Below are 15,205 nucleotides of genomic sequence, written 5' to 3'. Positions count from 1 at the left end.
GAATCTCAATCACAAGCAACATTGTTCCCTCCAATACTCCGTCCATAACAAGACATCCATCAACGACAACTACAAAAAATAAAAGGGTCATTAACATGGTTAACATGGTTATTGACATATTATATAAATTTTCTTTCTACATGTTAATTGATGTTCATTCTTGAATCGCTTGTATGTCCGACATAGATTAAGTATGTTGTTCATCTTGGTCATTCAATAATATTTGGTGAAAAGAACAAGTTACACACACAAAAATATCAATATCATTAAATTTTAAAAATGGTTACTCAACATTTAAAAAATAGGTTGATCATTATTATTTTTTAATTTATTTTTTACTTTTGTTTATTTTATGATTTTGTGAATTATTGTAATGATTTTAAATTAAATATTCAAACTTAATTAACTCATGTGCATATTTTTTATATTTCTTTTTAGTCATGTTTTTAAATATTATTTAACATATGTATATGTAGGATATTCAAAGTAACAAATACCCTAACCTCACACTCTAAAACTAAATATTATACAAATTCCAGTAACACTTTAATTAATATTTTTTATAAACTTGTATATTGTATATATAGACTCGTGTGAATATTTTTTAAAAATCGCATCCACAAAATAACATATTATTCTTATATAATTTTAATGAAGTCACACTTCGTATAAAAACTTTAAAATTTATTAATACTAAACAGCATTCAAAATATTTGTTTCATATAAATTAAAATCAACAAGATAAATCCATAACTACAGTATATACATTAAAATCAAATTATACAATGATAACTAATATAACTTTTTTGCCATTACAGAATTTCATCATTTAAGTGTGTTATTCACTGTTTTTCAACTAAACTCAAATTGAATATTTTTGTTTCTTCAAAAACAAACTTAAGCTGTAACATGCACTTGTTTAAATGAAAACAATTTTTTCTCTAAATGTGACTGCTCATAAAAAAAATAACAAACAAGTGATAACCCTTCAAGAAAAATCTTTGTTGTTTAAACTAATAAGTAAAAGTGATGGTGTTTATGATTTCCATGATACCACTTCAAACAAATTCATTCAACTTTTTTCATAAGATTTCATTTTTTCTTTAGCAAGTTAACCTTCATTTGAGACGTTTGAACTTTAAAAAAATTATAAGAAAATTTGCACAAATTTAAAACGAGTTTTGATACAATCACAGGATAAACAAAATAATCTCTAAACCTCTTTACAAAATCTAAGAAGTTGCTTTTTTTTTTTAAAAAAAAATCATAATTCTTTTTAGACTGATTCTCTCTGCACAATATTATTTTGGACTGCACCCAATATACATAAAAAAAATCAAAATACCCTTAATAAAATGAAAATCAGGGTTTTCTAAAATGTGCACCCAACCCACACTCAACCTAGCAGTATTGCACCTTTTTTTCTGTGATCACTTTGTTGGATTTCAGTTATGTTTCCACCCAGTTACTAAGGATAAGGAAATGGTGGAAAAAATGTTTTCATGCATTAATCAGACATTTTGTTGTGGCATGAATACAAGGAGTCTGTCAAATAACTTTTAGTTGTTCCTATCCTTTTTCGCATACTACTCATGTCAAGTATCTGCACTCACTTTCTACGATTCGTCTCTTTCTTCAGTAGCTTCAATCCTTCCCTGGTGGCTAAATCCTTCTTCGGTGGCTTCATCTCCTTCTCCGGCGGCTTTGTCTCCTTCTCCGCGTGCTGCCTCACAGTCTTCTCCACGCGCTGCCTCCTCAAAGTGATCACAGAAAAAAGGGTGCAATGCTACTAGGTTGGGTGTGGATTGGGTGCACCCCTAATTTTCATTTCAATAAAGGTATTTTGGTATTTTTCTTTATATATATTGGGTGCAGTCCAAAATGATCTGGTGCGGGGAGAATCTGTCTTATTTTTAATTACAATACTAAACCCGTGACTCTTACTTATTCAACACCAAGTCCAATTAAGCAACTATGTGCAAAAAAAAAAACAGTTTCTGGGCCATTGCTTTCTGCACCCCAAAATTAAAAATATTTGAAGTGGAGGCATGAGAATTAAAAGTAATTGGACCACGTCAAAGGTGTGAGAGAAATAGGTTTTTGTAGGTAAAGTATAGTGGAAGGCTGAATCAGAAACTTATCCTGTTAGTGCTGAGTGCTCTCTGTCACCCAACTGCTACCCACTCACATAAGCACACCACAATCAAACATTATTTTATATATATATATATATATATATATATATATATATATTATTTTATACAACGCAAAGACCCAAACACAGAAATAAAACGCGTTCAAACTCTTCATGTGTTGAACTGCCATACCCAATACTCATTCGTTTGTGGTCCCCATACACCTCCCACACTCTTTCTTTCTGTCCTAACATAATTATACAATTATTTATTATTATTATTATTTAGTTACATAGACCTTAGAGTGGACTAAGTTTAACTGGTAACAACATCAAATTAATGGAGCCACCAAGTGGATTGGGTCACTCTTCCTTCTTCTTTTCTCTGTAGTGATCTTTCACTTTCAATGCTATAAGAAGTAAAAACAGGAATGTATTAAGTAGTAAAGCTTTCAGAGAATGCAAGAAATGCAAGATATATAGAATGTGTTTGATACTTTTATATATAACGTTTACCTTATTCGATTGAGATTAGTTTAGTTAGATCATAGTTTATTCTGTTAAAGTATATATATTTGGTAAATAAATTTATTTGGGTAACTTATAATACCTTGTACGTGTTATTTGGAGTTGGAGATGTTTTTGAACTCACAATTCCACCTTCACTATTTTAAGTCAAATTTTCATTCACCACTTCCTATATTATTCATTCTCACAAATCATATTTAGAATACGATATTATTTCCATTATTACATTGATAACTGTATAAAAATACATTCATGTGTTCTAAATGAAAATAATGAATATATCATTTGATGTCAGATAATCTTATTAAATATAATAATTCTGCAAGGTCCTTTAGTTCATATCATATAAATATTCAATGACAAGTGAACAGTGATGACATGGATAACACAATTCATGAACTCTCTCTTCAATTCATTATCTTTCCTGCAATGATATAATTGTGTGGTAAGTATACCTTGGCTAGAATTTAAATATTCTGCATGTGCAATATTGAAGAGATTCTGTGAGATGAATAGGAGAGGTTCTTTGAACAAAATAATCACTGAGAAGAATGATTAGGCTCATCTAAAACTCACACTCCTATTATCTTTTTCAAACCTTGTCCTTTTTAGTGTTTTCTCATCCATTATAACGTCCAAAATGGACCCATTTACACCTTATTTGTAATCTACAATGTTAAATATCTCTATATTTTGTTTGAATGATATTGCAAATATTTTTTTTTATTTGTCCTCTTCCTCTTTCATATTCAATCAACATCATTTGGAGATGAAAAACTTAACACGACACTTACTAGTGTTTCTGGATTGTAATTTATAATCATTTGAATGACATGAATATTATAACAAAAAAACTGTTATTGATGATGGCATTAACATAACCAGTAAAGATTAAAAAACTGATTTTTATTTAAAAAGTTGAGACTGTTTCTTCAATTGAACATATTTTGAGTTGTTTTGTGTTTTGTTTGAAAGTAAGAAAATGATTAAAGAAGGAAGAAGAAAGATGGTAGTGGTGTAGCGCGTAAGAAGTGAAGAGAATCAGAACTCAAAAGGCACGTGAGAGCGGAACTGCCCGTTGAGCTTCGTGGAGGGGTAGTGTAATGGAAGGTCGGGTCCATGTGAAGTTTGAGTTGCATTTGAGTGTCATTTGAAGATTCATTCACATCTGCATTTGCATTTAGGAAGATAGTGACATTAAGCAAACGCTGCTGGTGGGGCCCTGGCTTTAGCATTGAATAATTGACTTTGACCAAAGAGAGAGAGAGAAAGAGGAAGGAGAGAGAAGAAAGAGGGAGGAAGAAAAGTCACACTTTCCTCCCTTCTTCCTTTTCCTTCCTAATAGCTGTTGCTGGTGTGCTGATGATAAAAAGGCCTTCCCATAGGTTTCTTTCTCCCTCATATTTGCTCAATCGAGGTCTTCTCGATTTTTCTCTCTTCAAACAACAACGCTCTCTTGCAACCAACATACACTTCTTATAGTCCTACTCCCCTCTCAAATCCACTACTCAAAAGGGTATGTCTTTCTTCTCCTGCTTTCACTACCTTAAAACCTTTTTTTTTTCTTGTGTTTTTCCTTGATCTTTGGTTGTTGGGGGGTCTGCGAAATATGCTTCGTGGGTCTGCTTCTGGGTAGATCAAAGTTTCAAACTTTGTTTTAGATATTGGGAGTTTTTTTTTTTTGTTTTTCCCCGTTTTAGTTGCTTTGTTTGTTTACCGTTGAGGTATTAGAATAACAAGTTGTTGTCTTGAATAGTATTGGTTATGGATCTAGCTTTTGTTGGTTAAATTTGTTTACCACGTTTCATGGGGCGTTATCTAGCCGGGCATATCTAGGGATTTGGAACCGGGGTTGTTGGAAAATTTTGTTTTTCAGTTGGAGGTTTGATCTTTTTTTTGTTCCGTGTGAATGATGGGTTTTTTAATTGATGGGCTTATTGATTGAGATTATGTTGCCTTGTTGTGCAGAATTTGGGATATGTGTAGTGATTCAAAGAGTAAGCTTTCTTCCCCGAGGCTCGTGATGGAGAATAATGTTCAGAAGCAGAATCTCGTTGGTTTCTGCAACTTCTCGGCTTTGCTTGAACTGTCTGCATGCGATGATTTTGAAGGTTTCAAAAGAGAAGTGGATGAGAAGGGCTTGGATGTCAACGAGGCTGGGTTTTGGTATGGTAGAAGGATTGGGTCCAAGAAGATGGGATCTGAAACGAGGACCCCCCTCATGATTGCTTCTTTGTTTGGAAGCACTAGAGTTCTCAAGTATATTCTTGAGGCAGGAACTGTTGATGTGAACAGGGCCTGTGGCTCTGACAGGGCCACTGCTCTCCATTGTGCTGCCGCTGGGGGCTCTGAATCCTCACCCGAGATTGTCAAGCTCTTGCTAGATGCTGGGGCTGATGCTGAATCCCTTGATGCTACCGGAAACAAGCCGGCTAATCTGGTTGCTCCAGCCTTTGATTCTTCCTCCAAATCCCGGAGGAAGGCCATGGAGTTGTTCCTGAGGGGTGGTGAAAGAGATGAAGTGATGAGTCAGGAGATGGAGCTGCAGATGTTCTCGGCTCCTTTCTCAGCAAAAGAAGGTGGTGAGAAAAAAGAAGGAAGTGACAAGAAAGAGTATCCTGTTGATATATCCTTGCCAGATATCAACAGCGATGTGTACGGAAGCGATGAGTTTAGGATGTACAGTTTCAAGGTGAAGCCTTGCTCAAGGGCCTACTCCCATGACTGGACCGAGTGTCCATTTGTTCATCCGGGGGAGAACGCAAGGAGGAGAGACCCAAGGAAGTACCCTTATAGCTGTGTTCCTTGCCCAGAATTCCGCAAAGGGGCCTGCCAGAAGGTTGATTCCTGTGAGTATGCTCACGGTGTTTTTGAGTCCTGGCTACACCCTGCCCAGTACAGAACAAGGCTTTGCAAGGACGAGACCGGCTGCAGTAGAAAAGTCTGCTTCTTTGCCCACAAACCTGAAGAGTTACGCCCTGTGTATGCTTCCACCGGCTCAGCTATGCCTTCACCAAAATCCTATTCTTCCACTGCACTAGACATGACAGCCATGAGTCCATTGGCTCTCAGTTCCACATCTTTGCCCATGCCAACTGTTTCAACCCCACCCATGTCTCCACTGGCAGCAGCTTCATCTCCCAAGAGTGGAAACTTGTGGCAGAACAAAATAAACCTTACTCCACCGTCCCTGCAGCTCCCTGGTAGCCGACTCAAGGCTGCTTTGAGCGCCAGGGATCTGGAGATGGAGATGGAACTGTTCGGTCTAGACAGTCCAGCTCGCCAACAACAACAGCAGCAGCAGCAACAGTTGATAGAAGAGATCGCCAGGATCTCTTCCCCGTCTTTCCGCAACAAGGAATTCAATAGGATTGCTGATTTGAATCCAACCAACCTCGATGACCTGTTGGCCTCTGCTGACCCTTCTATGTTGTCACAACTCCATGGACTTTCTGTGCAGACTTCAACACCCACCCAAAGTGGGCTTCAGATGCGCCAAAACATGAACCACCTTCGTGCGAGTTATCCCTCCAACATCCCTTCCTCGCCTGTGAGGAAGCCCTCAGCTTTTGGGTTTGACTCATCAGCTGCTGTGGCAGCTGCAGTGATGAACTCCAGGTCTGCCGCCTTCGCCAAGCGAAGCCAAAGCTTCATCGATCGCGGCGCTGCAATCCACCATCTTGGCCTGTCTTCACCTTCCAACCCTTCCTGCAGGGTGTCCTCTACCCTTTCAGATTGGAGTTCCCCTACTGGGAAACTGGATTGGGGTGTGAACGGAGATGAGCTAAACAAGCTGAGGAGATCTGCTTCATTTGGGTTCAGAAACAACGGGGTAAGTGCTTCCCCCATAGCTCACCCAGAACATGTTGAGCCAGATGTCTCATGGGTTCATTCCTTGGTTAAGGATGTTCCTTCTGAGAGGAGGTCCGACATGTTTGGTGGTGAGAGACAACAGTATGATCTGAGTAAAGAGATGCTGCCACCGTGGGTGGAGCAGCTGTACATAGAGCAGGAGCAGATGGTAGCATGAGCAAGGGCTCCTCGGTTATTCTGCTGACAAGTTTATTTATTTATTTAATTATTTTATTTATTTGAACTGCCACTACTATCCAACCTTACACAGTATAGTTAGTGATAGGACACAAAGTTCAGGTTAATCCACAGATTTGAACGGAGTTCCAACGAAGAAGAAGAAGACTTGGAAGAAACGATGAAGAAAGGATGGTGGATTTTTTTTATTGTATTATACAGTTTATAATCTATTCCCCGTATTTCTCTACGGGGTTCATCATGTATTTTCTCTATCAAGTGGACCCAAAGTATTTGTCATTGATTAAGTCGCACAATTCTTTTTATATATATTATGCCATTTGATCAATACTTATCCATTCTTTCAAGTACTTTTCCTCTCAATTTCCTTTTTTTTTTACATAAAATACTTTATTCCTTATAAACAATCATGCGTCAAAGAAAATTAAGTGGATATGGGGGGCGGCACCTGCCCAAGTTTGGAACCATGAATGGGTCAAATTCTTCAAAAATGAATCTTCTTTTTAATTTAATTATTTTCTATTTTATTATATTGACCCTCTATGGTTTTAAAAAGCTCACACCGAATTAATAAAACGTTTGAAAAACAATTTTCAACATCACATATAAGGATTTTGAAAGGGAAAATAGTGTTTGCTCCTTAAATTGGTTGTAGAAAAAGGAACATTTTAGGAAAACAGGTGATGACTAATCTAGTGCTTCCTTTTCCGGAGCATTGGTTGACACTTGGAATGCAACAGATAGAAAAAAAAGGCCAAAGTTTTAGCTGTAAAACTCCTTCTCCATCTCATTAAATTGCAATTATCTGTATACTGATTTTGATTTTTGTAATAGTCATGGATGACGACTGAACAAAGAAAATGAAATATAGGTGTGGAATAAGTCTTCTTTATGAAGGATTTGATTCATGTATGAAAATGGATGCATTAAATATATATAAGACTTTATTTATGTGTGAGAGAAGAATAGAAAGATAGAAGTTTGAAATGAAGGCAATGTTGGGAAACATTGTTATCCAGTGAGAGGGTCCCTTTGGGTTGAGTGAGTTGGTTTTCGTTTTGGTTTGTTGTATGAGTTCAACAACCCACGTGCTTCAATTTCTCAAGGATAATATCCATGCCATGTTAGTAAAATACCAATAAATAAATAAATATAAATTACGTCTATAACATAAGGTGTTTTTTTTTAATTTCAATTTTTAAAATAAAAATAATTTATTTAAAATTATAAAAAAATAAAACTAATATGGCATTCAAATTTAACTTATTAAATAAAATAATAAGTATTTTTTTCCGCTGTCTAACTGAATTGAGTATATGCAAATCTATACCGCAATATATTAATATAAAAGACATAAATCAAGAGATAAATATGTCTTTATCTTCCAGATTTATATTAGTTATATTTTAAACTTGAGTTATATTTTAGAAAGTATTTAAACAGAAATAATTGTGAAAGAATTGAGTTATTCTAATTTATAAATTAATAGTATTTGTTATCTTTATTTTCCTTTTATTTTATTTTTAAATTTAGCAATATTTTATATTACTGTTTTATCATGCAGAGCATTTATCGAATTTACAAATTATTTAAGAAAAAAATGCATAACTTAGCAAATAATTTAAAATAATTTTTTTTATTTTGATTTCATTTCTCAATTCACAATATTAAAACTATAAGAGTCTAAATCCAATTTTACTCAAACAAACCATTAGTAATGCATTTTATCATTTTAATAATAAACATATTTTACTTTTATCGAATGCATCTTATTTAAAAAAGAATCTCGGATTATTTTTTTTACTTTTTTTTCTCTCTATAGAAGTTTCTCTTTATCTGTTTGAAGATAAATTATGTTTTTATTACAAATATATTTTATTTATGTTTATTATTATTTAGAATATGATTTTTTTTAATTTATAAATATCAATTTTACCTATTTTTATGAGGTGTATACAAGTAAAAAAAAATTGAATTTCAATTCAGTTTTTTTTTTGTTTTTCTTGTTTTATTTTTGTCGTTTATTTTTATTCTATATTTGAGGAACATGACCTCCTTCCTCATATCATCTTAGGTTAACCTATAACCTCTCTATCTAGATTACACCATTCAATCAACTCATACCAAAACATAAACTAAAACAATTTTTTTTAAAAAAATTAAAATTAGTTAAGAACAACACCTAACACACAACTTTTGAACATTTTAACATATGAAATCCCTTTTATAATTCATGCAACCTACTCTAACCAAAATTCCGTCCATTTCCAACAAGTTCTAACTCAAAAACATGATGCAAACTTTTGCCAACCAATAAAAACTTCATCAACCAATACTCTTTCAATGTACCTTTAAGAACCCATAAAGATTAACCCAATAACCAACCAATACCTTACCAAAGTCTTTGTCAAAGTGAGAACCAAATATACAAAAACACATCTCCTTTTCTTCTAGCCAAATCATTCCATCACAAATGCACATTTCAAACCTTTGTGAAACTTGAGTCAATAGACCCTAACATTTAAGAACCCTAAGAAAGCTTATATCATTTTCAATCAACTCTATATTATTTATAATTATTATTTTTTTAAAATATTCCACAGCTAATAAAAATTAATTGGTCCACGCTTCATAAAAATTAACGTAGAGAAATTTGTATGAAAAAATAAATGTAAAAATAATATTCATAATAATAATAGTACCGATAGATATGGTTGTAATAAAAAATATATAATTAAGCTTTATACAAATATTTCTATAATTTGTTAAAAAGAAAGTCGGAAAGCCTTTGATAATCAATAAATGGTCCAAAGTAAAATTCTTTTTTACTAATTATTTTAAATTAATAATCCTAATACTAGTTTTGGTATGAAATAAAAAAATCTTCTTTTAAAAAATAAAATTACCAAAAACTATATTCACAATGATTATCACGATTTAAAATTTATGTTTCGCCAAAATTAATCGGTAAATCTTCTTTTATCGTTTGATAAATAATAAAAACATACCAATCATGGTTAAATATAATCAAACCAACATTAATCAACGAAAATGGTATAATAAAATTGAAACTTACAATAATAATATCAGACATCAATAATACAATATAAACTTTAAAAAAAATGAAATACTTAACTTATAGACAAATTATGTATATGATTAATCATTAGCATTTAAAGTTCTTAATGGGTTTCACAAATTCTTGAGGATTATCTTAAAATGTCACTCTCTCAGAAGAACAAGTAGAAAGGTAAAAGGGAAACAAAGTTTTTTTTGTTTGCATTCAAACATTTTGCTCTAAAATAATCTCTTTCCTTCTCCAACAACACTTTAGGTACTTTGTTTCTCCTTTTCTTTCTTAGTTTATAAAGTCTCAAACCATTTCTACTTTTTTCTTGACATACTATAAACCTATTTTTTTATAACATTAAATAATTCACAAGAAAGTATTCACGTTAATGACATTAAATAATTATAACTTTTTTTCTCTCATTATAATTATGTTTTACTTTTTTATTTTATTTGTATGAGTACTATATTTGTTTAATTAATTTAAACTATTTGTAATTTAGTTGAAGCATGGACTATTGAAAAACTAATAAAAAAAGTAATTAGGTTGTGCAAAACATGGTTAATTTAGTTCTTTAAAAAAATAAAAAATCTTATTTAGTCTCAAAATATGAATTATTGCTTAAATATTATAGTTTAATAAATCGAGTGTTAAATTGTTGTTTTTTTTTAAAAAAAAAAAATTACAACTTAATGAATAATTGGTCACACCAAATTCAGTAACTACTTTCTATGTATTCAAATATTAAACCAATTACACTAAAAAAAAATTAAGTAGAAACAAATTTTAGAGAAAAAAATAAGTTATTATATTAACTAAATTATATATTATTTTATAGACTAAAAAATTTATTGTCATCTAAATTTTTTTAATACTAATTAAATTTTTAAACTAATTTCTAAATTGATATCTATTTAGCTATCAAAATTTTAATTATCAATTAGTTTATATTATAAATTTTATAAACTTGGTAGCCAAAACCTTGATAACTAAATATTAATTTAAAAACTATTTTATAAATTTTATTAATAATAGAAATTACTTTAAATGTCAATCATTTTGTTTAGTAAAATTTAAGTTAGTCAATAAAACTTAGAACGAAATGAAATGATTTATGTATGTTAAATGACTTAAAAAAAAGTCATAAAATTGTTTTTTAAGCAAATATTAGCATAACAAATAATGAAATTTGAGTTATTTTATTTTTACAATGAATTTTTTTTACATAATTGTTTGTTGTTACTCATTTGTTACTCATTTTGTGTCCGTTTGAATAATTTATTGATTTATGTCTATTATTTATGTGTTTAGATTGCTTTTATTTTTAGTATGTTTAATTTTTTTATTTACTCATATATGTTGATATTTATTTATTATATATTAATATTTTCTTTTAATTTTTTATTTTCTTATATACATTTACATTTATTTATATATAATTATATAAATTATATTTTTATACAGTTAAAAAAACACGAATCAAACACTTCGAGCGGGTGGAACATGTTAAATGACTTTATATTTAATTATATAAATTGTTTATTTAATTCTTTATAATTCACATTTTACATAGTAATAAAAATTCCTACACATCTACGTAGTCCAATTAAATAATTTAAATATTTATGTATTTTTTATATTAATCATTAATATATAAACATGCTCTTTAAAATAAAAAATAATAATTAATAAATAATTAATACTCTATTTCTTTTCCGTGCACAGGTTAAAAACATAGTATATCAATAAAACATTAGTGACTTTTCTCATTTTTTAAAAATAGCATACTGACACTAAAATTAAATGAAAATATAAATTTTAATTTTTAAAATGAAAAATAAACAAATTCATAAAAAAAGAAATACAAACAATAATTTATTTTTTTATTCTTTATATTTTAAAATTTTAATTCATAAATTTCTTATTTTATTGAAGTTTTACTCAATGTAATATTTTAAAATTAAAATATAAAAAAAGACGAAAGTCTTTTATTAAAAATAAAAAAATGAGGTATTAGAAGATGAAAGAATGTTATTTAGGAAGAGTAAGTTCAGTTTCAGCAATAAAATTAGTCAAATAAACCTAATTAGAATTTGACATATAAAAGGGATTGGACTACGCTGTTGTGAATTTGTTTCACTCTAGCAGCCGCAGCACCAAGAACCCTAGAGAGCAATTTGCTGTCACCACTCACCATGGTCAAAGATTTTTCTTTCTCCCTGTTTTCTGCAATTTGATTGAAACCCTTTTTCTTTCTTTTTCTCATTGTTCGATCGATCTCTTACTCTGCAGACGTTCAAGCGCAGGAATGGAGGTCGCAACAAGCACGGTCGCGGCCACGTCAAGTTCATTCGTTGCTCCAACTGCGGCAAATGCTGCCCTAAGGTTTTCATTTCACTTTTTTCACTGTCAATTTCCAATTCCATTCATTTCGATTCTTAAATTTTTGCGTTCTCTAAACAATAATGAAAATAATAAAACCAGGACAAGGCAATCAAGAGGTTTCTTGTGAGGAACATTGTTGAACAGGCTGCTGTCAGAGATGTGCAGGAGGCTTGTGTCTATGAGCGTAATACTAAAATTCTTTACCTTCTCTTATTTAATTTTCGTGAAAATTTCATATTTTTATGTTACTTATTTTATGTTTCATTGTTATTACGTTTAGAATACACGCTTCCCAAACTGTACGTGAAGATGCAGTACTGTGTTTCGTGTGCTATCCACTCTCATGTTGTTAGGGTTCGATCCCGCACTAACAGGAGGAAGCGTGATCCTCCTCAGCGATTCATCAGGCGCAGGGTAACTCTTTAATTTATTTTTGTTTTCCCTATTTCCATTCTGTTGTTTTCAATATAACTCTTGTTTTGTGCTGTGTTTTCGCCTTTTGCTACTGAATTAAGGATAGTTTAGATAAACTTGGTTTTGGTCTAGTGTTTCATTAATTGAAATTTAAAAAAACTGAAACTGTACACTACTCTAGATAATTTTCTTGAGTAGAAGATACTACTTGGTAGTGTACATATTGAATCTTTTGATTGTATTTTCATCGTACAACAGTGTTGATATGCTAGAAACACTTGTTATATTAAAACACTATTTGGTTATTTTGTACTACCTTGATGGAGTTGAGTCCTACCCTCCACATCCCCCATTTGGTCATGTTGATATCGGAGTAAATTGGCAATTTTCTTCTTGAACTATTACCCTCTCCTGTTAAAGTTGAAAACACTAATCCAGGAGTTCTAGAAGTATTTGAAATAATAATTAGTAGTCTCCCAATTTGAATAAATCCTACAATTTTAAGACTAAAATGTTGGATATTCAACATTCCTGGATTATTTAAATATTTTCATCACTTTAGGTTTTACATAGGAGAGTAATATTTATAGGCGATATTGATGGTATTCTTGACAGTGGATGGAGAGTATGACATTAGTGAGATTTGAACCCAATCATTTCAAACTTTCTTTTTCTACTTTTACATTAGAGCTGTATGATTCATAACTCAATATAAATAATTGAATCTGCTTTTATATATTTTGACGAGAAATTGATGGTTACACACATACATGTCAATGAGTTAGTTAATGTTTAAAAAGAAAATATATCTCTTTTGAATGTACAAAGTATTTAGTTTCATTAGGAATATGTGCTATATTTGTATGCATTATACACTGATTATTTGGATATGAAATTGTTAGCCATGGCTGTTTAATATGTATTCTGGATCAAGAATTCATGTATCTCATGCTGTTGGATTGTTTTTGATGAATTTGTTTGTAACTTCAGGATGATGCACCAAGGCCTGGTCAGCCTGGTCAAGCACCTCGTCCCGCTGGTGCAGGAGCTCCTGTCCGAACCTGAGAGCAAATCCCAAGGAAAAGTCTGTGTTATGCTGAATCAAATTTATAAGAAATTTTCCTTTGTTTCCTAATTTTTGAAAATCAGTTTTCTGGAGTGTAGGGGTATTTTGTTATAATTATTTGCTTTAGTAGTTGGATAATATCTTTCTGGTTACAACTTCGTGGCTTTTTATGATAGTGGAACCTGATATATATCATGATTCAGAAATTTGAAAATGATATCTCTCCCTTCATACGAGATTGCGTTTTTATACGATAAATTTAGGAATTTGCTAACGAGTTCTCCCTTCAAGTTTTCATTGAAAGTGGGTGTTATATCATGGTAGAGGAACCTGATATATTACAATCACTTGCAGCATTTTGGAAAAAGAAATCTCCTTTTAAGTTTTCGTTTCTACATTGGGTGTTTATATCATTGAAGTGGAATCTCGTAATGTTTTCATCAAAATCGAACCTTAGCTTCTTCACATTTTGTTTCCTGTTCGTTATTAACAATGTTACATGATTTATTGGAAATCTTTGAAGGATAACATGTTGTAGGATGTAACGATATGTAAGATGTTCATCGTGAATGAATAATTTTACCATCGAATCTGAAAATGCCAAGTTTCATTGAAATTGGACCTTTTCTTAATTTTATTACATTTTGTTTCCTGTTCTCTATTGTATGATTTATTAAATACTAATACATTGGAAACCTTTCAATTAAGTTGAATTTTCTTTCTAACAGGTCAAATATAATTTAATTTGATTGACACATGGTTGATTGATATATGTTAGAATTTAAAAATAAATTTGATTACCAAAATTAATTGTATATTATTTTTAATTTTTAATTTGTTTTAATCAGATGTTTAATTTATGACAAGTATATAGTCTATTTTCATTATCATTAAGAAATATAACGATTTCTTTTAAAAATAAAAAGTTTTAACAATTTTTTTTTAATCTTATGATCCAATTCAAGTGAACTAAGGTTAGCTTGATCGAAATGGTTTAATGAAAAAAAATGTATAAAACTGATCCAACCTACCACTAATTTTTTGGGTTACAAACTATTTATTTGGGAATGAATTTTTTACAATGTAAGTTGCATTCTAGAAAGTCAAGTGGGAGATGAATTAAAAAATTAAGGATATACAAGAATCCTACGTTGGATTAATTATACTATTTATTGAATTATAATTATACATATTATTGTGTTTATTTGAAAAAATTGTCAAGAATAAACAATAATATTAAAATTAATTAAACTATTTATAATTCTTTTAAAGTTTGACTAGTATATTGATAATTATTTTTGATTCAAAGTTTAAATGGTATTAAATTTAAATTTAAAAGTTAGAACTTAACATTCAAGTTTCTATTCGCATATGTTTTTGTGTCTTTTGAATATTACTTAAAATTATTTTAAATTTTTTATCTTAAAATACTACAAATATATCCTTTTATTTTTTTATTAAAATATGGAATAGTTTTATTAATATTTTTATTAGTGATTAATAAGTCATAAGTTTAAATACTATATTGAGTTTGATAATTAATATATAAATGACTTTT

At 30.7% G+C, this 15,205-nt stretch overlaps 2 protein-coding genes across 2 annotated transcripts; both read left to right on the top strand.

Moving 5' to 3' along the window:
* Positions 1-3,602: 3,602 nt before the first annotated feature.
* LOC137825855 (zinc finger CCCH domain-containing protein 29-like) lies at positions 3,603-7,040 on the top strand. Its single transcript, XM_068631641.1, has 2 exons — positions 3,603-4,178; positions 4,631-7,040. Exon 2 carries the CDS (start codon positions 4,641-4,643, stop codon positions 6,690-6,692), a length of 2,052 nt encoding a protein of 683 aa, XP_068487742.1. The 5' UTR covers positions 3,603-4,178; positions 4,631-4,640; the 3' UTR covers positions 6,693-7,040.
* A 4,784-nt stretch (positions 7,041-11,824) lies between these two features.
* On the top strand, positions 11,825-13,861 carry LOC137825698 (small ribosomal subunit protein eS26y-like). The gene is made up of 5 exons (XM_068631434.1): positions 11,825-11,980; positions 12,075-12,167; positions 12,267-12,351; positions 12,448-12,581; positions 13,572-13,861. Exons 1-5 carry the CDS (start codon positions 11,978-11,980, stop codon positions 13,644-13,646), a joined length of 390 nt encoding a protein of 129 aa, XP_068487535.1. The 5' UTR covers positions 11,825-11,977; the 3' UTR covers positions 13,647-13,861.
* Positions 13,862-15,205: the final 1,344 nt, after the last annotated feature.

The sequence above is a fragment of the Phaseolus vulgaris genome, chromosome 8, assembly GCF_000499845.2.
Source record: "Phaseolus vulgaris cultivar G19833 chromosome 8, P. vulgaris v2.0, whole genome shotgun sequence".
NCBI lineage: Eukaryota > Viridiplantae > Streptophyta > Magnoliopsida > Fabales > Fabaceae > Phaseolus > Phaseolus vulgaris.
This window is presented reverse-complemented; position numbering and strand designations above follow the sequence as displayed.

Excerpts from the sequence above, each read along its gene's own strand:
- LOC137825855 (XM_068631641.1), top strand. The coding sequence starts at position 4,641 with ATGTGTAGTGATTCAAAGAGTAAGCTTTCTTCCCCGAGGCTCGTGATG.
- LOC137825698 (XM_068631434.1), top strand. Across the intron at positions 12,352-12,447 it reads GGAGGCTTGTGTCTATGAGC|AATACACGCTTCCCAAACTG; the intron begins GTAATACTAAAA and ends TATTACGTTTAG. Across the intron at positions 12,582-13,571 it reads AGCGATTCATCAGGCGCAGG|GATGATGCACCAAGGCCTGG; the intron begins GTAACTCTTTAA and ends TTGTAACTTCAG.